Source organism: Durio zibethinus, chromosome 15, assembly GCF_047325235.1.
Source record: "Durio zibethinus cultivar Kanyao isolate XHJ-2024 chromosome 15, ASM4732523v1, whole genome shotgun sequence".
NCBI classification, from domain to species: Eukaryota; Viridiplantae; Streptophyta; class Magnoliopsida; order Malvales; family Malvaceae; genus Durio; species Durio zibethinus.
The window spans coordinates 22918563-22943903 of NC_143176.1; the positions used below are offsets into that span (position 1 = coordinate 22918563).

General features: G+C 34.1%; 5 protein-coding genes and 1 non-coding gene across 7 annotated transcripts; all 6 read left to right on the forward strand.

Annotated features, from left to right (window-relative positions):
- The first annotated feature begins 291 nt into the window (after positions 1-291).
- LOC111301483 (protein SOSEKI 3-like) lies at positions 292-3909 on the forward strand. 2 transcript variants are annotated; one of them, XM_022897178.2, is made up of 6 exons: positions 292-962; positions 1060-1129; positions 1313-1428; positions 1527-2412; positions 3086-3385; positions 3497-3909. In XM_022897178.2, exons 1-6 carry the CDS (start codon positions 755-757, stop codon positions 3558-3560), a joined length of 1644 nt encoding a protein of 547 aa, XP_022752913.2. In that variant the 5' UTR covers positions 292-754; the 3' UTR covers positions 3561-3909. The 2 variants fall into 2 exon arrangements, with proteins under 2 accessions (XP_022752913.2, XP_022752914.2); XM_022897179.2 differs by having other exon boundaries at positions 830-962; positions 1041-1129.
- Positions 3910-4709: 800 nt separating this feature from the next.
- On the forward strand, positions 4710-4795 carry LOC149514785 (small nucleolar RNA SNORD25). Its single transcript, XR_016328438.1, has one exon. It is a non-coding gene; the product is annotated as a small nucleolar RNA SNORD25 (small nucleolar RNA).
- Positions 4796-8174: 3379 nt separating this feature from the next.
- LOC111301484 (putative protein phosphatase 2C 25) lies at positions 8175-10393 on the forward strand. Its single transcript, XM_022897180.2, has 4 exons — positions 8175-8788; positions 9096-9437; positions 9562-9741; positions 9854-10393. Exons 1-4 carry the CDS (start codon positions 8309-8311, stop codon positions 10013-10015), a joined length of 1164 nt encoding a protein of 387 aa, XP_022752915.2. The 5' UTR covers positions 8175-8308; the 3' UTR covers positions 10016-10393.
- LOC149514786 (uncharacterized) lies at positions 10322-11326 on the forward strand. The gene is made up of 4 exons (XM_089744257.1): positions 10322-10419; positions 10491-10582; positions 10692-10870; positions 10994-11326. The coding sequence occupies exons 1-4, from the start codon at positions 10322-10324 to the stop codon at positions 11324-11326; spliced, it is 702 nt and encodes a 233-aa protein (XP_089600383.1).
- Positions 11327-16307: 4981 nt separating this feature from the next.
- Positions 16308-17906, forward strand: LOC111301871 (mitogen-activated protein kinase kinase kinase 18-like). Its single transcript, XM_022897873.2, has one exon. The coding sequence runs from the start codon at positions 16458-16460 to the stop codon at positions 17901-17903; it is 1446 nt and encodes a 481-aa protein (XP_022753608.2). The 5' UTR covers positions 16308-16457; the 3' UTR covers positions 17904-17906.
- A 5215-nt stretch (positions 17907-23121) lies between these two features.
- Positions 23122-25081, forward strand: LOC111301485 (ran-binding protein 1 homolog b-like). The gene is made up of 4 exons (XM_089744944.1): positions 23122-23316; positions 23412-23563; positions 23660-23785; positions 24372-25081. The coding sequence occupies exons 1-4, from the start codon at positions 23162-23164 to the stop codon at positions 24695-24697; spliced, it is 759 nt and encodes a 252-aa protein (XP_089601070.1). The 5' UTR covers positions 23122-23161; the 3' UTR covers positions 24698-25081.
- The last annotated feature ends 260 nt before the right edge of the window (positions 25082-25341 follow it).

The window sequence follows — 25341 nt, forward strand, 5'->3', positions numbered from 1 at the left end:
ATTGATTAACAAAATTAACTTTTAAAAAATTTTGAATTTAGGTCAATTAAATTCTAAAATCAAATTTAAAATTTAATTTAAATATATTTATTATTCAATTAATTAAATAAATTAATCAAATTAAATTAGATTAATTAATTTTTAAAATTAATAAAATCGATTCAATTTTTAAATAATTTGATAATAAATACCTCTACTTTTAACAGATTTTTTCTTTTTTTGTTTCATTCATAAACGAATATTTACAGGCCCATGAGTTTGCAACGGTGGATCATGAACTCTCAACTTGTAGATGGATATGTGGGCTGAAAAGAAGAGAAAAAATGGAGGCCCAAAACAAAAGTTTAACATGGATATTTCTCATATTCTAATTTTATTTTAGGTTTTTTTTTTTTTTTTTTTTAATGAGAGATGGCTATTTATATGCTCCAAACAAAGAAAAAAAAAAAAGATCAAGTTGGAGTCTGAAAAGTTAAAAATTGGTTGAGTATAAATCTCATGGGAGCTGTGGTCTGAGTTCAAATATTTTTACTTCAGATACCATGTCAAACACTCATGACATTAATTCCCATCGAATCGGCCAAAACACTTGAAAGCAAAGCAGCCACAACATAAAAAAACGAAGAAACTATGTTTTTTTCCTTTGGAATCTTCACTTCACGAATCTGATTTACTTCAAAAAAAAAAAATGTAAGACTCCATGATTTTCAATTGATTTAGAGATTTTAAAGCTGTTTCGTTAGGGTTTGAAGCGATGTTTGGATCGGAAATGGAGACGAAAATGAAGAAATGTAGGCAGTTGAGTCCAGAGAGAGCCAAAGTTTGGACTGAGAAATCTCTCAGGTATTATCAGCATAACCGGAAAGTTCCAGTTGTTTATTATCTCTGTAGAAATCGCCAGCTTGAACATCCTCACTTTATCGAAGTTCACCTCTCTTCTCCCGATGGCCTCTATTTGAGAGGTAATTATTAATTAAACCTTCAAATTTTGTTCTTTAATCCTCTTTTTTTTTTAAACATTTCTTAATTGATTCTTTTAGAAATTTCTGTGTTGTGTAGATGTGATTGAGAGGCTTAATATTCTTAGAGGCAGAGGAATGGCTTCCTTGTATTCTTGGTCTTGCAAGAGGTAAAAAATGAAAATTGTACTTTATTTTCATTTTTCTTAAATAAAACTTTTAAGTGCTGTTTGGTTGCTGAGAAACATTAGGAATTCTTTTTCAAGTGAATAAACCAAACAGAGAGCCTTTTATTTTTACTTTTTTTTTTTTGTCTTTTGGCTGCTTAGTTTCTTGAGTATTAATTATTGCAGAAGCCATAGGAATGGATTTGTATGGCATGATATTTCTGAAGATGATTTAATTCTTCCCTCCCATGGAAATGAGTACGTTCTCAAAGGCTCCGAATTATTCGAAGGATCTAGCTCAGGTTTATATCATTTTATATATATTTTTTAGTAGATTTCATAGGGGAGAAAAAAGAGATATAAGTCTAAAACTTTAATGCTGGTGAATTTTTGTGTTCAGATCGATATAGTCCCGTTGGGAATAGCAATAGATTGCAAAATCTGAAGCAGTTACCTGAACCACCGTCTTCTAGAAGCCAAGATGATTCTTCGTCATCTTCCAGTATGAATGGAAAGAGAACAAAGCATTCGCAGGATGATGAACTCTCTTCTCCAGTTAATCACCCTGCTCCTGGCTCCTCTGGTGCATCACCGGAGTCTAGATATGAAAAGAATTCTTCCTGGGGTTGTTCACTTAGCTTGAGTGAGTATAAGGTTTATAAGAGTGATGGGTTAGCAGATGCCTCAACACAGACTGAGGATAACACCAGCAGACTGAAGACACGGGAAAGTTGTACAAGGGGTATTTCAACTGATGATGGGTCATTAGAACCCAAATGCAATGCTAATTTCCAAAACCTGGTCCCTAACCCTTGTGTTAAAGATAATTCTGAGATATGCAGAAACTTAGTTTCTCTTCCGGCCACTTCTAGTGCCTCAACTTCAGGAGGGAAAACTGAAAAGTTGGAATCTCTAATTCAAGCTGACGCAAGTAAAATCAATAGTTTTAGGATTCTTGAAGAGGAAGAAATTAGAATGCCCACCAATGCACGGCTCAAGGCAACAAGCATGTTGATGCAGTTGATCTCATGTGGGGCGATCTCTGTGAAAGACCATCCTTTTGGCCTTGTTCCAACCTATAGACCTAGGTTTTCGCACTCAAAATTTTCGTCGCCATTGTTCTCTACTTCAATCATGTTGGGAGAGCTTGATTGTTTATCAAAGAATCCAAGGCTGGTAGGCTTGAAATTGGAAGGCAAAGAATATTTCAGTAGTAGCTTGATTGAGACGAAAATGCTCAAAGAAGATGGACATGCCAGTTGTTCTTCTTCATACAATGCTTATAGGTAAGTTTGTTTTCGAATCTTTTCTTATTTGATTATTCACATGCTCCTGCCATTAAACAAATGAACCATCTTGATTCCTAATAGCAAAACATTTTAATGGGCAAATGCGCATATTACACTTTTTAAATTTAGTTGCATTGCAAAGAATTTTGAAATGGGCTCATAATCACTTACACTTGTCACCATACTAGTCCTAGTGTAAGGGAATGGGAACAAGTTAAAAATAACTATGAACTTGGCATAGTCAAATCAACCCATTTGCTTCAGATTAGATCTTTTAGACTGGAGAGTCAATTTGCCTATGAATGAAGGCCAAGCCATGCATTACTAACCTTTATTGTTTTAGTTATGTAGAGATATTTCTTATGGCAACAAGATGCTTCTTTCTATTCTATATAGGATGCCTCATATATAAGATCTTCCTTTATGTATGTCTGTAATCATTTATGTGGTGTTTGAAAGCATAGTGAATCTTCTTGTTAATACTTGCATATTCTTTGACATCGAAACATTTCTTAGTGGATGTCATAATGATGGCTAGAGCAGGGCTCATAGATTGATTGGTTTAGACTTCTTTTTAAAATACTTTTTCCATATTAAATAGTAGAAAGTAGCTTCAGCTGCATTTCTTTTGTAGCTCATGCTAAACCTATGAAACTAAGTGGAATTGCAGGACTTGTAAGGAGCTGGATTCAGCTGAAGACAAAGAAGAGTTGAGTCTGGGACGTACAAAATGCATCCCACGTTCTATCAAGGCTTCACTAAGCAAGCAACCAAGAATTGAGTCTGTGAGATGTCCTGTTTCAGAGAAACCAAGAAAATCCCATGAAGGGATTGATAACTCGTGCTCTATATTGAGTAGCATATCCAATGGTGGCAGTAGAAGAATCACAGAGCCCGTTTCTAGCAAAAAGCAATCAAAAAGGTTAGAGTCATTCAGAGAAGAGGAGAAGGTGATCAAAATTGAAGAAAGGTAAGTATAGACTCCATTAGCACTTTTAAGATAGAGATGGTCAAAATTATTGTTACGTATGATATTATTGTTTCATATTGGTTGACAAATTGGTGTGATTTACCTCAACAGGCTTGCTTCAGGAGCTCGGGTTATAATCCAATCCAAGGCGCCTTGTGATACCATTATTGCTTGATCCTAGGAAAGGAAAGGAACATGATTAAGGTCAGGTGAGGCAAATGGTATCCTGCTCGGATCCTTTTAGGAAAGCTTGTTCAATGTAAGACTTTTGGTTTTCAAATTTGGTTTGAATTTCAAATGATGTTAGATACATTGGCGGGTCCAATGTGATGATTGTGTAAATCTGGAAAGCTAAAAAAAGGCAGAAAAAGAGAAAGGTAGATGTCACTCCTGATGGTTGGAGTAAATTTTTGGTTCACCCTTCTTTTCTTATATGAGATTGGGCTTTTATGTTACTACAGTCGCAATATCATGGATTCATCTCTTCTTTTTATAAAAATTTTCATTTTGAGGTCATTGTCGCCAATTTGTACCTGAAATAAAGTAAGCCCTTTACACATGAATCTATGTAGAGGCCCAAATCAAAGTAAGGTAAATTTAGCTATTCGTATATTTATATTAAATAAAATATTAAAATTTGTATATATTATATTTTATATAAAATTTATGTATTATATTTTGTGATAATATAAAAATATAAAATATATTTTTAAATTTTATTAAATTTATATATAATTATTATTAAAATTTTTAATCATATCATTATTATATTTTATATTTATATCATATTTATATTATATTACTGTTTTATATTGAATCACCCTTTTCTCTTTTAAATTATTGGATCTTAAAATAGTAAGCGCATACCCAATACAAAAATTCCAAAACCTATAAATTTGAGGTTAGTTTCGTAATCTTAAAGGTCAGCAAGAGATGAAATTAGGGTAACGCAAGCTATAAAATATAAGCCGTCCATCCGATGAAGGACTCGTATCAACCGTCAAAAATCTCCAACGCTCCCTCTCTATAATTGGCCTTCCATCACCTTGCCGGCTAGAATTTCAGATTTATTCGAAAAGACTAACCTTTCTCAGCAAATCTCGTGTTTAAGGTTTGAAGTCTCGCTATCTGGTCAGTGTGGACTCAATCCGTTCCGATATGACTCGTTCCTTTGGAGCGAGATTCATTGTGTTGCTTTTTCCTTATCTCTCCCTCAAATCTTTTCTCTTTATTTTCGGGAGAACACTTGGGCAACTACACTTCCAAATTTTTAAAATTTCAATTTTTATTAAAAAAGGATTTAATTTTGGTGGAATGTTTGTTTGAGAACGGTGACGAGTTATAAAAGACCTGTAATGAATTACGAACATGATCGCAGATATTTATGAACATCTAAGGGACTGAGTTCTATTATGATAAAAACACTCCAAATTTATTTTTCTTTTGTTCTTTTAATTTTGGGGGGTTTTTTAGTTGATCCTTCTTTTTTTTTCAAAGCTGAAACTTTTTTTAAAATTTTATTTCTACTTTTATTTTTTAAAAAAATAATTTGTTCCATTTTTTTGAAAACTTTAATTGAAGTTTTCATTTTGCAATTTTCCTGTGTAATTTTAAAGAATTTATAGCAATAAAAAAGATAAAAAAAAAAAAAAAAAAAACATTTTCCATTAGAAAATATCAAAGGGATGAAAAAAAAAAAAAAGAAAAAGCAACTGAAAGATGCAGTGGAAAGTGGATTGAACAATTGAAAATTCCCAACTAGTGAGTATTTACTTAATAGTAGAGAATGAGGAAGAAAAGATTGAATAGAAACATTGTTGAAGTAGAAAGTTGAATTCAAATCCATTGAACCAGTCTTTTAGTCAAGGCCATAGAAAAACTAAGTCATTTTAATTGCATTTCTTTGTGCATGCCTTCCTTGACAAGGTTAATTTTGTACAAGTCAAGATACTTTATTTATTTTTTATTTTTAAAAATAATGTTGGAGGGGATGATGATGTCAGAAGCAGGCACCGTAAATGGGAATGCGTGTAGGCAAGGGTAAAGTGGAAAGAAACTGTGTGGGGAAGTGGGACGCCGGCGTTCAGTTGAGTGGACTAGAGAAGAGAGGAGTCAAACACACACTCTTTAAACACTGTATGGTTTGGTTCCTTAATGAGTTGTCCAAAAAAACAAACGCTTACTACTCTTACGTGTTTGACCTTATATTACTTCGCCTGGCACCTTCCCTCACTTTGGCCACTCCTTATTGCTTTTATTCAATTACTCTTTTGCCCACTCAACTATTTTTTTTTTGTTTGCGAAAAGGATGGTAAAAGACTAATTTCAGTTAAATTAAAAATAGTAGTAGGGTGAGATTAATTATTATAATAATAAAGTTAGATATTATAGTGATAAAATAATATTTAGATGTAAAAATAATAGTAACGGTAAAATAAATTATAATAAAAAATTTATTAAAAATAATAAAATAAAAATTATATTTAAAATTTTTTAAATCATTTAATATTTATAAAATTAATATATTATTAAAAATTAATAAATTATTTTTAAATAAATTAATAGTTTGACTGATAAAAATTAAAAATAAAAATTAATGTAAAAATTAATAAAATAATTATTATCTTAAACTAATAAAATAATTATAATATTAAATTAATAAAAACAAAGGTTAGTGTAAGGATTTTTTGTCACAATACTATAATGAAGAGGGTTAAAAGTGAAAAAAAAGTTGAAATATGGGCTAAAATGAAAAAGGTGGACTGCGATTGGAGAAGAAACTTCCACCGGACCCTTAAGATCCAGTGGCTCCCTGGAGTTTGACTGTGATTGCCAAGTTTCAATCTCGCAACACTTTCTTTTTTCGTTTCCTGTTCTCATCACTGGTTCATAAAAAATGGCCAGTCATCCACCACCATTGAATGGATTCGGATTTAAAATAATTTACAACTAATAAAAACAACAATTAAAATCACAACCATTATAAGAGCTTCCACCATACCACCTGCAGTTTTGCACATTCATTTTTCAGTCCTATTATTTTCTAATTTTTGTACTTCGATTGAGTATTAGTTTACCCATTTACATTTTGCTAAAAAACCCTGTTATTTTTTATTTTGCCGGTGAGCAAGTATGGAGGCCACCATCTACACCTCTAGTGACGTTGAACAAAGAGCATAGAGCTGGAGATTTGGGAGTTGTTATAAGAGACTCGGAGAGTATTGTCCTGGCGGCACTAGTTGCTAAAATACAGGGAGTTTTGGATCCCTGGATCGTGGAAAGCATGGTAGCAGTCAAAGCTCTAGTTTTTGCAAAGGACATGGGTTCACAAAAGTTATACCAGGAGATGCATTAGGAGTGATAAGTCAGTTGAGAAATGATGAAATTGATCTATCCCCAATTGGCATCATCATTGATGCGGCTTGTATGCACGTGAAAGAGTTTCAACAGTGTAACTTATCTCATGTTAGACGAACAAAAAACAGAGCAGTGCATGAGTTGGCAAAGTATGGAGTGAACTAGGTAGCAGATTCTTATTGGATAGAAGTATGTCCTAAATTTTTTACCAATTATTTTTGCGGATTGTAACCAAGCGGTTCAGCAATGAATTTAATCGATCTATAATTCTAAAAACATATATTTTATTTTTTCATGTATGTGAACCAATTTGAAACTTCAAATTTGAATTAAATAAATTTATTTAAATTTTAGGGTTGTTTATCGGTGAATTCATTTGGGTAATAATTAAGAAATATATTAAAGACAAAAAAAAAAAGAGAGTAAATCAACATATTCAAAGAAAAAACACAAGATCTGGATTGTTAGTTAGATTCAAACAACAGATTCATGATAAAGTTGTAAACAAAAAGAGGATTATTAGTTACATTTGAGAAGTAAGTATAAAAACAAGTTTTCACTGATCTCATCTAATTTAAAAAAAAAAAAAATCCAAATCTCTCTCTCTTTTTAAGTAGATAAATTTGACCTATAAAAGCAATCTAACATGGATTGCAAATATGGTTGGGCAGGGAGTTCGTCGGCAAAAGAGAAAACAAATTGAAGGAGAAAGAAAACAAATGTTAGGGAAAAAGTCAAGAGCTTATGTGGTCATTATGTGTTTACATGGCAAAAAATACGAAATAAGATTACGAATACATTATTTTTGAAAAAAGAGATTTTTAATTACCTTAGGATAGGAAAAAGCTCGGACTCTAAGTGGGTAAAAATTTATGTTAAATGTTTTTAAAAAAGCTTGTGAAATATTTTTAAAAATAATTTAATAAAAATTTTATTATAAAATTTAAAGTAATGATTGATAAAATTTTTTATGAAAGTAAATAATAATAATAAAATTATTAAAAATATATTTGATCAATATTTTTATTTAAAATATTTAGGATATATCTAAATTTATTAAAATTTTTTGCATTTAATTTGTAATAATTATTTTTAATTATTAATTACTAATTATTTATTTTAGTGACGAATTTCATAAATTTAATGTAAAAAATTTTATCTAATTTTTTATTTTTATTCAAATGATATCTATCAATCATCAAAATCAAATTAATTTCATCATTGTATAACAACAAGAAAATGGAGTAATTCCGAATTTAATTAAATAGCATCATATAAATATTCCAAACCAATAAATAATTGGCTGATAATTTTGCAGTCCAACAGAAGAGAAAAAATCTAAATAAAATCCCCAAATTTCCATGCGAGATAATAGTAGGGGCAACCTTGACTTTCCACACTATAAAAGGAGTGGCCAACGGTCAAAGTCAGTGGTCAAAATCTCTAACCATAACCTCTCCGCCATTACACGCAAAGCCAAGACCGTTATATATCTCCTCTCCACGACCCAACACAACCGCTAAAAAATAAAAGCACAAATTCGAACGTTGTAAAAAACAAAACGCGATGTCGTGTTCGGTGGCCGTATCTAACTCCCCGGTGTTTTCTCCGTCGTCCTCCCTTTTCTTTAACAAAACATCGATTATCTCTCCGTCGTCCGAAGCTTTGAATTTACCGTCGACTCACCTCAAACCGTCATCTTCTCCTGCTTCTCCCCTTCCTTCTTCGCCTTTTAGGCTTTGGCTTCAAAAACCGCCGCCTGGGTCTTTGTTATCGTCGTCTTCTTCGGCTTCGGGTTCGGGTTCGACTGCAGGTTTGGGACCGTGTTCGGTGTCGACGATATTGAAGAGGAAGAGGCCGGCTAGGCTGGATATACCGGTGGCGACGACGGCGGTGTGTTTGGGGGTTCCAGCGACGCCGTGTGAGGTGAGGAGAGAGGTGGAGATAGAGGGAGATGGATATTCTGTTTATTGTAAAAGAGGGAGGAGAGAGGCTATGGAAGATAGGTTCTCAGCTTCTGTTAAACTCCAAGGAGATTCCAAACAGGTATTTTAATGGTTTCTAGCTTTTTTTATTCTTTTATTATTTTGTTTGATAACATGTTTTCCTTGAATTGATTGATTGATTTTAATGAATTTAAAACTCTTTTGGGAATTCGGAAGTTTTGCATAAAAATTTAGTCTTTGGATGGATTAATTAGAATTGTAGGAAAAGGAATTGTCTTTTTAGAGAAGAAAAGATGGATAGTGTAATTGATTTTGGAATAAATCAGGGATTTAACATCAAAATATGATTTTGATTTTGAATGAACTTTAAGTTGGTGGGACTCATATGGTTTATATGATAATTGCAGGCGTTTTTTGGTGTTTTTGATGGACATGGAGGTGCTAAAGCCGCGGAGTTTGCAGCCCGGCAATTGGAGAAGAACGTTTTAGATGAAGTCGTTAGAAGAAGAGACAAAACTAAGGTAAAGGAAGCTGTTAAACAAGGGTACTTGAAAACAGATGCTGAGTTTCTCAAGGAAGACATCACCGGCGGCACATGTTGTGTGACAGCTTTGATCCAAAATGGAAGCCTTGTTGTATCGAATGCTGGTGATTGTCGTGCTGTTATGAGCAGAGGTGGTGTCGCCGAAGCTCTCACATCTGATCACCGACCTTCAAGGGAGGATGAAAGGAACAGAATTGAGGCTTTGGTAAGCAGTTTCTCAATAAATCAATGACCTTTGCTTTGTTCACAAATTTCATTCATGATGTGCATTTTGCAACAAACTTTATCTGAACTGTAACTGATGCCTTGTGTGAAATTTGTTTTTGCAGGGTGGCTATGTGGACTTATGCCATGGTGTTTGGAGAATTCAGGGTTGTCTCGCTGTCTCTAGAGGGATTGGAGATCAGCACCTTAAACAGTGGGTAATAGCTGAGCCGGAGACAAAGATCATTAGTATCAAACCGGAGTGCGAGTTCTTAATATTTGCCTCTGATGGCTTATGGGATAAGGTAGGATGTTGAAGTTTTTTCTTTCTTTCAAAGTACTTCATATCTTTACTATCTTTACAATAGATGATTTTTCATGGTAATCTAAATTGATTCTTTCTTCTCTTTTTTTCAGGTTAGTAATCAGGAAGCAGTTGACATTGCTCGTCCTTCATGTCTAGGCGTCAATAAGCCAAATCCATTGTTTGCCTGTAAAAAGCTTGTCGACCTTTCTGTTTCACGAGGCTCATCTGATGATATCAGCGTGATGCTGATTCTGCTGGCGCACTACATGTGATTGTCTAATTTCTAAAATAGAGGCAACCAATTAACTCATAGGATTGACTCTACCTGGTAGTTTCCTGAGCGTTGTTATACCGGGGGCAGAACACAGTATCTCAATACGAGAATTCTTCATTTAGAGCTAGCTTTTGGGGGTGTTTTGAAACTCAGACGCTATATCAGATGCACTAGGGGTGGAGGCTGGGTTATTTTAGTAGGGCAGCAGGATTTAGTCTTTGTTGACCACCCTTTGTGGGGATTTTTATACCCACTGCTGAAGAAAAGATCACAAAGACTTGGTTGTAAACTTGTTTATACATATATGACATTTATTGACCTTAGAGTTGTAAATCAGCATATTCTTTATAGAAACAATTTTCCAATGATTCTTTTCGATGGCGCCGATTCATTTTTGTACACGTTGTTATCAACTTCATTTAATAAGAATTAGTTCATTAGTTTGTGTATGACTCTTGTCACTTGCTGCCAAGCATGATTCTGCATGAACAAGAACTTATGAAACTATACTGCCTTCTTCCTGGTGAATTGAGATTATGGAACTGTGGTTCTTGCTTATCGTGCTGTTTTACCTAAAAACTCGTATGTTCGCCCCCTTATGTCACCTCCGTCCATGAAGGAATTTAAGCATTTCAAGAGTTTTAGGCATTTGTGAGTGTTCAAATCATATACAGGGTATAATCATCATTTAATGTGTGATTACAACAGTAGTGCACTTCTGAAGCACAAGATCGAAGATGGGAAAAGCACATATTTTTGGTTTGACAATTGGCTTGATAATGGTCCAATTATTAACTATAGTGGAGGAATTTCATCACAAGTTGCAATCCCTGAGAATACGACTGTGGCTTCTGTTCTCTGGAATGAAGATTGGACTCGATGACTTACCACCTTTCGAGAGTTGAGAAACGTGTATCAGGCTCTTACAGATATACGTATTACTACAGAAGAGGATGATGTTGTTTGGCAAACATAGAAGTCAGGCAAGTTTGCACTTTCTGATACTTGGGAATGGATAAGGAGCAAACGCTCCACAGTGGCTTGGCAGAATTTAGTTTGGAACTCGTCTTCTCTTCCAAGACATAGTTTCATCACTTGGCTTCTTGTTCTTGATAGACAGAGTATTCTTTCTCGCATTAAAAATTGGGGTATTCAACTATCAGAGACTACTGGCTATTTTTGCAATATTGAGGAAACTCGAGATCATCTTTTCTTTTCTTGTGATTTTTCAAATGAAGTTTGGCGTTTGGTTTTGGTAAAGTGTGGCCGGCCTTACCAGAAGAATTCGAAGTTGATAGGAGGAGCTTAGCTGGGCTACAGACCATTTTGGGGGAAAACTCCCACTGCTAATTTTTTTTTTTTTTTTTGAGAACTGCATGACAGCATGCATTTATCACAAATGGCGTGCAAGGACCGAGGGATTTAAAAAACGGTGGAGTAGCGGAATAGCGGCCGTTATTTTACGGTAACGCTGATATCCGTTATAACTATTGAAAAAATATCTGATGAAAATGTCATTCAAGACGACAATGACACGTCAAAGCCGCAAAAAATGACCTAACAATAAATAACGACAAAAGTGGATAGCTACGTAACTCCGTTTTTTGGTCCAAAAAAAAAAAAATTTTAATTTTCATTTGAGAAAAATTAAAAAATAAAAAATACAATCCCAATCAAATTTAAAACTTATATTAAGATCAAGCACACGAACAAATGAAGTTTCAAGTTTAAAAAAAAGGTGCATTGCAAAAGGGAAGGAGGAAGAGAAAAGAAAATAAAAAAGGTTGTTTCAAGTTGGATAGTGAATGGAGGAGCAACAACAGGTGATGGTTGAAAGTTGCATCTCGGGTTCAGGTTAGGAAAGAAGAAGAGGCGCCGCTCATGAGAAAAGAAAGAACGAAGAGAAGAAAAAAGGATTAGAGATTTATTAGGATCTAAACGGTATAATTTGAAGATTAAGAATAAAAAAATTAAAAAAACAAGAGGGTTTGGATCAGACCCATTTTGACATAAAAGTTCACAATTTATTTTGTTTTCGGCCTCATTAGATTTATGGTTATATGTTTTAATATCAAAATTTAATTGAATATAATTTTTATATTTTTTAATTTTTTAATTTGTAATTTGAACATTTTTAATTTATAAATATAAAATATTTATAAATAAAGAGATATATTATTAATAACTAGATAAATATAAAGTTATTTGGAACACGAAAAACTCTTGTAATGATAAAAAATTATGATTATTATTTTTTATATATAAATAAAAAGGTCATAAAATTACTTTAAAATTTATTAAAAATTTTTTATGATATAATTATAATTATTATATTTTATAATAAATTATATAAAATAAAAAAAAATTCATGATCGTGATGAACGTAATAACCATGATAGTAATTATTATATCTGTAATTATGATAAATAAAACATAACCGAAAATGAAACTGTTATCACAATTTGAATCAATGGCAAGGAGTTTACAAAAAATTTGCCTTTTTTCTCCATCCACTTAAAGTACTTTGCAAGGCATAAATTTTGATGTAAAGTTTCGTTTATCTAACTTCGTAAAAAATACAGCAAAACCTTCTGTTAGATCCTTGTATCAAAATTGGGAGATTGTACAAAAACTCCCTATAGTACATTTAGTATTGTTTTTTTAGCAGGTTTTCCTGCTTCTTTGGATAATGAAATACTACTTATCCAAAATAATATAACAGTAGTGCACTCTGCTCTTTCTGATATTTTTATTCCATTTTAAGCCTTACGTTATGTTCATGTATGCTGTGGGAATTTATGCATATTGAGATTGGATAACCATTACTCCCATTTCAAGAGTTTCAGGAACTGTCAACGTTCAATTCTTGGTTAGGTTATAAGAATAATTTATACTCTTTTCTCTTCTGATACTTTCAGACCATTCTAAGCCTAACTTTGTGCTTATGACATGATTGTTGACCCGAAAACAACTTGCCAATTAAAATTATTGTTTTGTTGGTGAGCTCAAGATAACGATCATTGACCACATTGAAGGTGTCAACCAGCTTCTAGAATGTTTTATGTGGTGGATTCATATTAAGAAACGCAATCATGAAACACCAGCAAGCTTAAGATGGCATAAAGACCAATACACATTGACCAAATCTTTATCACAAGAAAAAAAGAAGAAAAATATCCTGATGCCAGAAAGAATGCAATTTATTTCCCCCACATAAGTCAGACGGCATTTGAGAAAGAATCATACTTTTCATGGGTTAGTGATCAGCTGTCTAATTAGGACTTCCTTCTTCCTTTCACTAAATGTGACCCACAAATAGCACATGAGAAAAATGACCAGATATCCAATTGCTTTTGTTTTTGTTTATCCTAAACACATGTTCCAAGAAATACTGCCGTCTTTCGTGGAAAGAGCGACTTGGGTTTGCTGGCTTGCATCATGTCTTCATGTTCGGTATGTGTTCTAAGTGTTCAAACTTATTAATGTCTGTCTAACCAACACACATGCAATGAATATTAATGACAGAGTTCCAGTACGTTTTTTATTCCTAGGCCCTGCTCATGATCGAGCAAACTAACAAAATCCTAAAGAGGGCATCAAATTACGGAATGAGGTTTGCATGTCAACCGCACAACATGAAAGGCTTTGTTGTTGATGCAAGTTAGACTGTCGAGCATCCTATTAATGTTTTACTGCTTTGTCTTGCTTGCTGTCTTACGACAAATATTGGCAGCATTGGAGACAAGCCCCGCTGTCTTATGCCTTCCTAACAAACTTAGTCGGCTGTATGTTTCAGAAGTAATAATACACTTACTCCAGGCTTTGATCAATTGAATTTGAAATTAGGTTTCATAGCTTTTTTTTAAACAATTAAGTAGTAATGTAGAGATTCGTATCCAACCTGCGAGGTATTGTTCGCTTTGACTCGAAGGTCTCACGATTTTATTTCACAAAAGGTACCTCACAAGATTGAGATTAAATCTCTACATATATATCATTCTTTATCCACATATCCTCCTAATGTGGGATTGGGGGCATTACAATCTCCCAACCTTTAATGCTTGACGTTCCTGTCAAGTCGAGTCCATCCACAGGACCAAGATCACACCAGACTATCGTGTAGCACTTAGTAACTCCCACGGCTCCATCGTGTAGCACTTAGTAACTCTCACGACTGCGGATTGGTGACCGCTCTGATACAATTTGTAGAGATTTACACCCAACCTGCGAGGTATTGTCTGTTTTAACCCGAAGGTCTCACGATTTTATCCCACAAAAGACGTCTCACAATATTGAGATTAAGTTTCTACATATATATCATTCTTTATCCATACATCCTCCTGATATGAGATTGGGGACATTACAAGTAATGTTCCATCAGAATAATGATTCTCACGATTTAGTTTAGTTAAAAAAAAAAAAAAGGGGTCTAACTCTGATCTATTGTAATTCACTTCTTACAATTGGTAAAAGCCAAAAGTGTTCAAAACAATTAAAGACCTGGATTTGGTAAACATGGAAATCAAATATGGAGTTTTTGGGCTTTGGATAAGTATGTCATGCACATGATAATCGATGGACATGAACAGTGTCATTGCTTAGGAAGTTTTGTGAGATTAACTTTCCATTCTAACAGAAATTATGCAATTCCAAAACTCCCAAGATATAGTTATGGATTCATTTCGCGTAATAATACAAAATGGCTCTATTATTTGCGAGCAAATTGGCTTTTGGAAAAAGGGTTTAATTGATCAAACCCCAGTTTGAGATGTTCTTCACTTTTTCCTTTTAAAGCATTCGACGGGCAATTGGCGGCCCCCCCTTTCTTCAATTCCCTTAGTTTTTGCCTATTAAAGTTTTACTTGGACAACAATTCCTCTCCTTTCCGTTTCCTTTTCCCTTTGAGTAAGGAAAATTTTCTGGCTTGTCCAATATTCAGGGCCTTGTTTGTGATGACAATTGACAGATAAACAGTTAATTAACAAGCTTTGGGAGACATGGCATATCCTCAGCCCCACTGACTTGACAATACATTCAAAAGCATTATATATATATTATAAAAGCACCACCCTGGTGAGTGATGATCACAATCCAAGTTACACTTCCCCCAACTATATAACTCAGCAGATGCATGGTCGTCAGATTAGATCGCTTCACTTGCATGAAAATATAGTCTGAAAGGCAAAAAAAAAAAAAAAAAAAAAGCCCGACCTAATTCGCAATTTTAAGCGTGATTATCTACTTAAATAACTTGAATCTAGGATATATCGGCAAATGCCTCAATAGGGTATCCTGTTTTTTGGTCATAAAATCTTATCCTATCTCACTTGACCCTTAACTAATGCAATAGCGATGGTCCGGGACCCCTTTAAACAACAATGCCCCAATTTGGTTTTAAGTATGTGACTGCCAAAAATTGGTACTCTTCAGTGAGTACATCGAATAGCGTCCAAAAAGAAACTGATCTTTTGAAAGATTCGAATGGATATTGCCTTGAAAGATAGAGTTGTCAATTTCCAGATTATTAAAGATAAGATTATTTTAACAAAAAATTTATCTCATGGAGATTGGGGTTGCACCGTCAACAGACTTGTACTCAAATTGTCACTGCAAAAGCCAGATAGAAGCATCATGGGGGAGATTGAGACAGGTAGGGACCTCTGTCTTAACAAACAGCCTCAAGCTCTTTCTTGGTGCGACGTGCACTAACCATTTTCTGCCATGTAAGCTGATCGTTAGGCCCGACATTTATTTATTTGGTTTCAAACGACAGTCTCTAACCAAACTCTGTCCTCCCCTTGACCCCATCTAGTGTACTTGCCTTTTGGCCACCGCCCACCAACTTGGCACCTCTTAAATTTTTTATTCCATTGTTTTTTTTTCCCCCTTTCACCCCCCTGCTTCTCAACCACGTTTGACAATTCCTCCATCTTAAATTAATACAATTCTGTTAATTTTGTAGAGGTAAACAAATTAGAGTGACAGAAATACTTGGGACTGGTTTTAAGAGAGCAGTTTTGGAACTGGAAATGTTCTAATGCTGCCAACCAAACCCGCCAACAACCAATCAATGGCGAGAAAAAAACCAACGATCCCCAACCAAATCAACGGCTTAGGTCAACTCCGCATGGCTCCTCGGATAAGGATAAAACCCAGAATCACCATTCACCTCCCCAGTTCTCACTTTTAACTTTTACGTCCAAATACAACGCCGGTTCCTAACTGTCTAACTCTTATATATAAATAAATAAATATATATATATATATAAAAGAACTCGTGGCATAATCAAACCGTGTTCCGAATTATCCATTTATAAATTCCACGTAAGACTAAATATAATTCTTAAAATATTTAGCTTAGACGTATTTAAATACCCATTTCGGCCCTCAGAAAAAACTCGCCACAAAGAATCAGAGTAGAAAAAAAACGGTTGTGAGAGATGGGGAAACAAAGCAATACCCAGAAAATTTCTTGGACTAGAGGGAAGTGTTTAGGCAAAGGCTCCTTTGGTAATGTAAGCTTGGCAATCAACGAATCAAACGGTACCGTTTTTGCAGTTAAGTCCGTTGATTTAGCGACGTGTCTTCCAAACCAGCTGGAGTCTTTGGGGAACGAAATTCGGATCCTACGTTCGCTTTCCTCTCCTTATGTCGTTGAGTATCTCGGTGATGACGTGACCACGTGTGATTCCCCGACGACGTCTTATCGGAATCTTCACATGGAGTACTTGCCTGGTGGTACCGTTGCCGACGTGACGATGATTAAACGCCGGTTGGCTTACATGGACGAAAGTATTTTGCGGTGGCATACGCGGTGCTTAGTTTCGGCTTTGAAGTACGTCCACGGTGAAGGCATTGTACACTGTGATGTGAAAGGGAAAAATGTTTTGGTGGGCCCTAATTTCACCTCCGTAAAGCTCGCGGATTTCGGCTCAGCGATTGAGATTAGAAAAGAAAGCGCGGGTGACAAGTGCAGATCCTTGATCACACCACGTGGAAGCCCTCTCTGGATGGCTCCGGAGGTGATGCGTGGTGAGTATCAAGGACCGGAGAGTGACATTTGGTCCCTGGGATGCACCGTCATCGAGATGGTCACGGGGAAGCCAGCATGGGAGGATCGCGGTTTCAGCTCGCTGAGTCGAATAGCCAATTTGGAGGAATTGCCCGAGTTACCGACTCAGTTATCCGAACTTGGTAAGGATTTCGTGGAAAAGTGTTTGAGAAGGGATCCGAATCAGAGGTGGAGCTGCAATCAGCTGCTGCAGCATCCATTTATAGCAACGGCTTCGGAGCCGAATATGATCGGGGAATCATCTCCACGTTGCGTGCTTGATTTCGCCGGCTCGGATTTTGAAGATCACGAAAAGACACAGAATTTTGAAGCTTTGGCGAGGGAGAGGATTGGTAAATTAGCGACGGAGGAAAGGGTAATTTGGGAATCGGATGGATGGGTGGCGGTTAGGAGTTACGCTCGTGAATCAGGTGTCAATTGTGAGGAAGGCGCAAGTACGGAATATCCGGAGTTGATGAGGACATTGAAGGAAACGGAAGGGACAAGTTCGGTATATTGGGGTTCCATGGGGATTAGGCAAGGAAATGAAAGGACATTTTTGGAAATTTACGATTGTTCTGAAGTTAGTAACTCAGATGAGTGGCAGTGTGGTAATTACGATGATGTGAGAGGGTTAAAATTGTCGAATGGTGTGCTACGGTGCGGTGGGTGGCGGTGCAAGTACTTGGCTGGTTCGAGTTGTCGGTGTGGGTCACAAAAGGTGGAGTCAGCGGTGGAGAAGGGAGAGTTGAGACTCTACAGTTTTTGTAATTTATTACAATTATTTTTATGTAATTTAAGACTATTTAAATATATTTTATTGGTATTTTTATAAGAATTTTGATTTTATGAACCCGTTAAGCTTAGCATGAAATTTTCATAAGATTTAATAATAATTATGAAAATTTTAACTCATAATAAATATATTATTTTAAATATTTAATTAAATAAATTTTATTTTGATCAATTTAAAGGGTGATGGCTAACTGATTATTTAAGTTGGTTTAATGGGGTCGAATTTATTCACTTTTATTGGAACTTTGGTATCAACAGACATTTGAACAGTAACAATAAAATTACTGCGAGAAAATCCTTTCTTTTTTTGGTTTAAAGTGATATTTTAGATGGAAAGGATAAGTTCGAACAAAGGGAGGATATTTAGGGTGAAGAGTGAGACTGAAAGGGGGCATCAAAATCCTCTTCCTCTTGTCCTCCCGTATTTAGCTAATAGGTTGCTGTTTTTCACGGATGGCTTCTTTGGTGACTCGGAAGAAAAGGTTAACAGTTCATATTGAATTTGATTTGAATTTTATAGATGTTATATAATATTATAAATATTTAAAATTTGATTTAAATTTAAATTTGGTTTAAATTTTTATTTGATTTAAATCATATTGAATTAAATTTTAATGGGTTTGATTTGATTCATTAATTTATTAATTTTTTATATATTATTTTAATATAATATTTTAATATATTTTAAATAAATATGGATATAAAATTATTATTTTATTTTATAAAAATTAAATATATATAAAAATTAAATATATATATATAATTTGATTTTGATTTGATTTTTTTTAATTTTTAATTTTTAATTTTTTATCTGAAATTTAATTTGAATATAATATATATTTAATATATAAACTTGATTTGAACTAAAAAAAAATAATTTGAATCAAATGAATATTATAATTTTAAATCGATTTTTTATTTTTTTTTATTTTTTTCTCCCACCACTACTCAGAAGCACAAAAACAGAAGATTGGATTGGATTGGATTGGATTCAACGCACGAATTGTTGGTGTGGGTATGATTGGTTGACAGCAAACGATTCTAACGAAGGGCTAACGAAAACCAAAGAAAAGACCCAAAGTTGCTTGCGAAATGAACCAGAGTACGAGACCGTCTTTCCAGGTTCATGGTAGCTACAAAGTTTTTCAACGCTTTATGGTAGTTTTGGATGCTTCCTCAAGCATCCTCTTCATTGTCTCTCCTAGAACAATATGCTTTGTCAACAAACGACACGGAAATTTTCAAATATGAAATGCCAACTAATACTTCATCTTGATTATTGTACAATATTTAGATTCCTTCGTTGGTTTGGCATTTGAAGTTTCCCACGAATTTGCTCTGTTCCTTACATGGACGAAATATTTTAATACTTTTTTTTTTTTTTCATTTGGTCGCGTGGTCCACTTTTGGAAGGTTCAACGTGTTCCATTAAATACAGAGCATAATCTGTGGAAAGTATGGCAAAGATTTACAACTTTTTTCATGTGAACAAAATACTAAAATTTTGTGCTATATATGAAAAAAAAAATCCATGTTTTGACAAACAGGTTTAGGCTTCTAAAGTCAAAATTAGAAGAAAAAAAGGAGTTTAGGGAATGAAACGTGAATGTGTGGTAGTGAATGAACATATGACCTGATGAAGGTTCTTTACTTGCGTGGAAGTTTAGTAGGATCTGGATTGTTCAATGGGGAGCATATTCATCACATTTACATTGAAAATGAGACGTTTTAAATTCAATCGATGTCCCTATGTTAGTGTGAAACGTATTATTTGACCTCTACTTTGTTGAGTTCTAGATATTACTACTATTTATTTATTAATTAATTAATTATTCTTAATGTGAATTTTTAGTTTTCCTATATAAATATTAGTATTTTCATTCTTAAAATGACATTTTATTGATGACTTTGTGAACATGTTCAACCTTTGATAAATCATAAAACTTAACACTTAGGTCAAATGACATTAGTGAAAACATAAATCAGGTTAATCGGATTAATTATTCGACTCTTCTTTTGACTGATTCATGCATTTGAAAATTAATTACTTTGAATCGATTTAGTCGTAGAACTATCGTTAACTTGGTACACAAAGCTCCTTGTAATATTAAAAAAATACAACAAAATAGTCTTTCTGGGTAAGTTTTAAAATGTTTAGCTTTCAATATTTGATTTAAGGACAAGTGCATATATATATATATAGTTATTAAAAAAATAAATTTAAATTCTTTGTTTTAATAAAAACTATTGTTTAATCAAACCCAAAATATTTAATCAGGCTTAATTATTTGAATCCTCAATCCAAATAGGATCCATTAGATATTGGGTGGGTTTCACAGATTTTTATGCCTCTGAGTAGCCCTTTTACAAGAAGCCCAGTCTCCTCTGCAGATTTGAGACCAGCTTTGGTTACAAGTTAACAATAAGAAGCCCAATTTAATTTAAGCGGAGTAGTTGTTTGCCTGCCAGGCGTTTTTTCCTTAAGCCCAAATTCGTAAAACTAATATCCACTGCATTCCATTTTGTACAGGTTTTTCATCCCAAATTTATCTCGTGGGTCGGTCTAATGTAGGGAAAGAAAGAGTGTTTTGCAGCATGCATGATTCTTTGTTTGTTATGACGCAATCAGGGTCTAATGTACTACAGTCTTTGTTTGTTATGCCTCTTGTGCTTGCCTGGATTAATAATATGATCGATTTTGTCTTTCCATATCTCTTGCAGGTGATTTTCCCAGCTGCCATTTTTTCTCAGTTGTTAGTTGCATTTTGAAGTTCTTGGCGTCAATCTTTTTGCTTCGTCCTCTTTCATGGTTTCTTTCTCTCCAATAATGTTTAGCCTCAATCAGGGTCTCACTTCTCACTATTAGTGGTGATCAAGAACTTATTAACTGCTATCATTGTCAACGAACTATTGTCACTTCTCTCACACAATCTATCCATCATGTCTTAGAACTTCAATTAAACCTTGAATATGACCTTGGGAAGAAAACCACCTAATGCTACCTTGACAAGTACGAAAAAGACATAGGCTTACATCAGTCATCACTGCAAATGGGCCACAAACTCTTATTTATTTTCCTGTCCTGTAAAGAATTTATTGGCAAATCAGATCAGTGTGAACTCGAATGCTATTAGCACACTGAGACGTCTATCTTGTTTTCTAAATTTGGTCAGACGCACTTATTTTCAACAAGGCAATTAACTGCCAATACCACATGATTTCTTCCTTTTATTCTAAATTTAACTAGACACCGGAGGTCTCTAATGGATACTAATCTTCTTTCCGAAGAAGTAATACCCTCCCTTGTTTTTCTGTCACCTGCAGAATATGTAATGCGCAGTTGCTGCCTCTTGCTTTACCTCCTCCACCAATGCCTGGAATGGTTGGTGGGGGGATCGATGAGTTGAACTTTCGCTCCACCTCCTCCAATGAGTGGGATGAGGATGCCTATGTTGGAAGAGGTACTCCCATCATCTCTGCCCCAATTAACTCAAGTAATAAAGTGTGGAAGGAGGAAAGCATAATATTCAGCAAACAATCAAGACAAACAGTTACGTAGTCAAAGATGGAGCTCTCATGTCCAACGATCAACAAAATAATTGGAGCAATAGTAGCCTAAAAGACTCATGACAGATTTCACATCCCTTGATTATTGTAAACTCACATATATTGTATTTAATTCTGTATCATAATTTTCAATTTTATCAAGGAAACTAACATTTGTGTTGTAATAAATTTTTCTTACAAAGGAAGGACAAGTTCTTAAAGATTCACAAAAAACTTAGTGAGATCATATAATTGTTTCTTCTTCTTAAATTTCATCAGCTTCCAATGGCCCCCTATGGCATGGCACTAATGTGTTCCTATTGATATCTTTGATTTTTAATTAGATTTGATAATTTTACATACGATACAATAACACAATATAAAAACGATACAAAAAAAATTATGTATAAATTTAATATAATCGTATTTCATATCTTAATCATGTCGATACAATTAAGATACGATATAATTTATATTAAACATTAATAATACGCTTGAGACATGATATTGTTCATAATATAAAAAAATTTTAAATTTATTTTAAAAATAAATTAATAATTATATTTATCATATTATTTTGTGTTTAAATAAATTATAAATATTTAATTTTAAAATTATTTTTTAAAATACTAATTTAAATGATATTTTTTTGTTTAAATAAATGAATTAATCATGTGTAATTGTGTTATTCATATATAATCGAGTTAATTGTATCGTGTAGTGATATGTTAGTTGGATATAAATTAATTTTAAATGTATTAATCGTATTGTATTATGTGTAACATATATAATAAATATGTCATATTTGTGTTTAGTTTATATAAATTAAAAAAAATGAATTTCATGTCAAAATTATTCATATCGTATTTAAAATCATGTTTGACATAAAATATAACACGATAATTCAAATTATCAAATCTATCTCTAATGAAACAAAGGATTCGTAGGCAAGAAATGTGTCAACTTCTACAAGGTTGAATTTCTAAGTGCCCATAATTTCTTGTTTACAATTTACAATTGAGTATGAAATTGATCTTCTCAGTGATTGTGAAATACCGAAATATTGAGATGGAAGCTTGCATTCTTTCCTAATGGTTCTGGCATTGGGTTGTGGTAATTTATGCCCAATGAATTGTGTCAAGTCTGCCGCATTTACATGTTAGTAGAAAATTTTAAGGTAAATGTTAACTAATAAATTTATAATTCAAATATTATATTAAATAATTTTAAAATTTAAATATTATATTAAATATTTTATTATAATTTGAAAATTATTTATAAAATCAACTTTTTTTATTATACCCCAAAAATAATGATTTTGATTGAATACTAAAAATCGTGTAAAAGTAAAGCTGAAATCTAGTAACAATGAAAGAGAAATAATTTGGAAAATATACTTGATTACTGTTTACTAATGAAACTTATTTTTTTGATTAGTTGTTAGCTTTTTATTGATGGAAAGGTGTTTTTTTTTTTTTTTAAGAACAATATTGAAAAAAAAAATTCAACAACAATCCAAACAAGTCCTTGTCCTTGGCAAGTAAAACCTTAGTCCCAACTAGAATAAAGCGGGCCCACCACACAAACACCCTACCTTCTCTCATTATTATTGAAAAAAAAATTTTACATTCTGCGTAACCATCACGCCACCTTGCACTTGCCACAATTTCCGTACGCCCCTATATAAATCCCATAAACCTCAATTTTCTTCCACTATCGACAAACCAAACGCCTCCTTCTAAAAATCCAATTATGGCAAGCAAGGAGCCCGATCACGAGCACAGAGAAGACGAAGAAGCCCCCACTGCCGACGATGAAGACACCGGAGCTCAAGTTGCCCCTATCGTTAAGCTCGAGGAAGTCGCCGTTAGCACGGGCGAGGAAAATGAAGATCAGATACTCGATATGTCTGTATTCTTCTCTTATTTATATTTCCGATTCAAATGTTCTCCGGTTTATCTTGAAATTGGAATGATCTGAATATATATTTTTTATTTATTAGGAAGTCGAAGCTGTACCGATTTGATAAAGACGGGAATCAATGGAAAGAGAGAGGCGCTGGTACTGTGAAGCTGTTGAAGCACAAAGAGACTGGAAAAATTCGCCTTGTTATGAGGCAATCTAAGACTCTCAAGATCTGCGCCAACCATCTCGGTTCGTTCTCTTTGTTCTTTTTCTCTTCCTCAATTCCATTACTGCCTACGTTTTTTTTTCTTTGTTTCATAGTTTTATACAAAAATATTTGTGCAGTGTTGCCGACGATGACTGTGCAGGAGCACGCCGGGAACGACAAATCGTGCCTATGGCACGCTTCTGACTTTGCGGATGGTGAATTGAAAGATGAACTTTTCTGCATTCGTTTTGCATCGGTGGAAAGTAAGTATATTTCACTTTGAATCACTTTACTTCCTTTTAATTGCTCAATGAAATTGAATCAATTTTGTTTAAATTTTTTACTTTACTAAGGCAAATTGGAGTTTAGTAACTCAAATTATTCATAGAATGTTAGAGAATTGGGCATTGATATATTCTTCAAGTAGTTTGTGACTATCATTTAGGTTACTAGTTGTAATATGTTACCTTAACTTTGTTCTCTTGACCGAATGAATACTTGGGTGGGCATAATTCAAGGTTTTATACTTAAATTTCAAGCAATTGTAATTTAAAATTGCATTCGTTCTGCTTATGCTTGTATCGGTTTCAAATAAGTATTTGGCGTAAAAAATGATTGGATTACAAATTTCTGGTATGAAGTAGGAAACTGCACTCATCTTTTATCAACATATTTCAAAGCATATGAGAATAATAGTAACAGTTATTGTAGTTGGGTTCAGGTTGTAGTTATAGATGGGTGCATTGGTTCTTTGTAATTTTTATTCCCTTTATTTGACAGTTCTCATTTTTCCTTTGAGGGAACAAAGCCTTGTGGATTTTACTGAATTTTCTTTTTTCTTACTATTAGATTGCAAGACCTTTATGGAAATGTTCCAAGAAGTTGTTGAATCACAAGCACCGAAAGAGGAAGATAGAGATGCATCTGCTGCTGCTGGACTACTCGAGAATTTGAGCGTTGAGGAAAAGGAAACAGAGGATAAAGCTGGAGAGGAAGATAGAGATGCATCTGCTGCTGCTGGACTACTTGAGAATTTGAGCGTTGAGGAAAAGGAAACAGAGGATAAAGCTGGAGAGGAGAAGCCTGTTGCAGCAAAGGGAGAAAAGGAAACAAAGAACGATACAGAAAAGACAGATACTGAGAAGAAAGATGGGGAGCCAGCTTCCTCAACTTAAAAAGGAGTTGCGTTTGTTTTCCATGCCATATGCTTTTGGCGTATATGGTGAGATTAGTCACCTGACCTCACCTCCCCACCCGTGTCTTAGACATACTGATGAAACTAGATGGGTCAACTTATGGGCTGGAATGGTCGAGGTCCTTTGCGTCCTTAGTTTGAGTGTGTCTGTCGAGGATTGATCAAACCTTGGGTCATGTCAGTCATATTTGCATGTTGAGAGTTGTGTTTCCCGGTTTGAGTAGAGTCAAGGAGGGTTCATTCAACAGGTTTTTCCCCAATATTACTACTGTGTCCAAGTTGTGCTCGGTCAATGCACTGAAATAGTACTTGGTATAGACATATTTTTTGGGATTTAATTTGAATTTTTTATCTTTGTGTCGGATGCTAGTTTTGGCAAAACTTCTATTTTACCGTCTTAAGAAATGATCGCATAAGGGAAACCTAAAAAAAAAAAAAAAAGATAAATAAAGCAAATTCTCTCATATGTTTTTTATGATTCACAAATCTTTGTGGATTGATTCTTTTTCAAAAGCGATGTAGGTTTGGTAACAAACAAATGCATGATTGGAAGTTGCCTGGCCAGTAATTTTGTTGGCACTTAGAACTTCAATTTTATTGGGCCTGGGCATATTATGGATTGCC

Coding starts and splice junctions, on each gene's coding strand:
- LOC111301483 (XM_022897178.2), top strand. CDS start 755: ATGTTTGGATCGGAAATGGAGACGAAAATGAAGAAATGTAGGCAGTTG. Junction 2,413..3,085: donor TCTTCATACAATGCTTATAG/GTAAGTTTGTTT, acceptor GTGGAATTGCAG/GACTTGTAAGGAGCTGGATT. Junction 3,386..3,496: donor GTGATCAAAATTGAAGAAAG/GTAAGTATAGAC, acceptor TTACCTCAACAG/GCTTGCTTCAGGAGCTCGGG.
- LOC111301484 (XM_022897180.2), top strand. CDS start 8,309: ATGTCGTGTTCGGTGGCCGTATCTAACTCCCCGGTGTTTTCTCCGTCG. Junction 8,789..9,095: donor TCCAAGGAGATTCCAAACAG/GTATTTTAATGG, acceptor TGATAATTGCAG/GCGTTTTTTGGTGTTTTTGA. Junction 9,742..9,853: donor CTGATGGCTTATGGGATAAG/GTAGGATGTTGA, acceptor TCTTTTTTTCAG/GTTAGTAATCAGGAAGCAGT.
- LOC149514786 (XM_089744257.1), top strand. CDS start 10,322: ATGACATTTATTGACCTTAGAGTTGTAAATCAGCATATTCTTTATAGA. Junction 10,420..10,490: donor GCCGATTCATTTTTGTACAC/GTTGTTATCAAC, acceptor CTTGCTGCCAAG/CATGATTCTGCATGAACAAG. Junction 10,871..10,993: donor AGAATACGACTGTGGCTTCT/GTTCTCTGGAAT, acceptor TGGCAAACATAG/AAGTCAGGCAAGTTTGCACT.
- LOC111301871 (XM_022897873.2), top strand. CDS start 16,458: ATGGGGAAACAAAGCAATACCCAGAAAATTTCTTGGACTAGAGGGAAG.
- LOC111301485 (XM_089744944.1), top strand. CDS start 23,162: ATGGCAAGCAAGGAGCCCGATCACGAGCACAGAGAAGACGAAGAAGCC. Junction 23,564..23,659: donor GATCTGCGCCAACCATCTCG/GTTCGTTCTCTT, acceptor ATATTTGTGCAG/TGTTGCCGACGATGACTGTG. Junction 23,786..24,371: donor TCGTTTTGCATCGGTGGAAA/GTAAGTATATTT, acceptor TCTTACTATTAG/ATTGCAAGACCTTTATGGAA.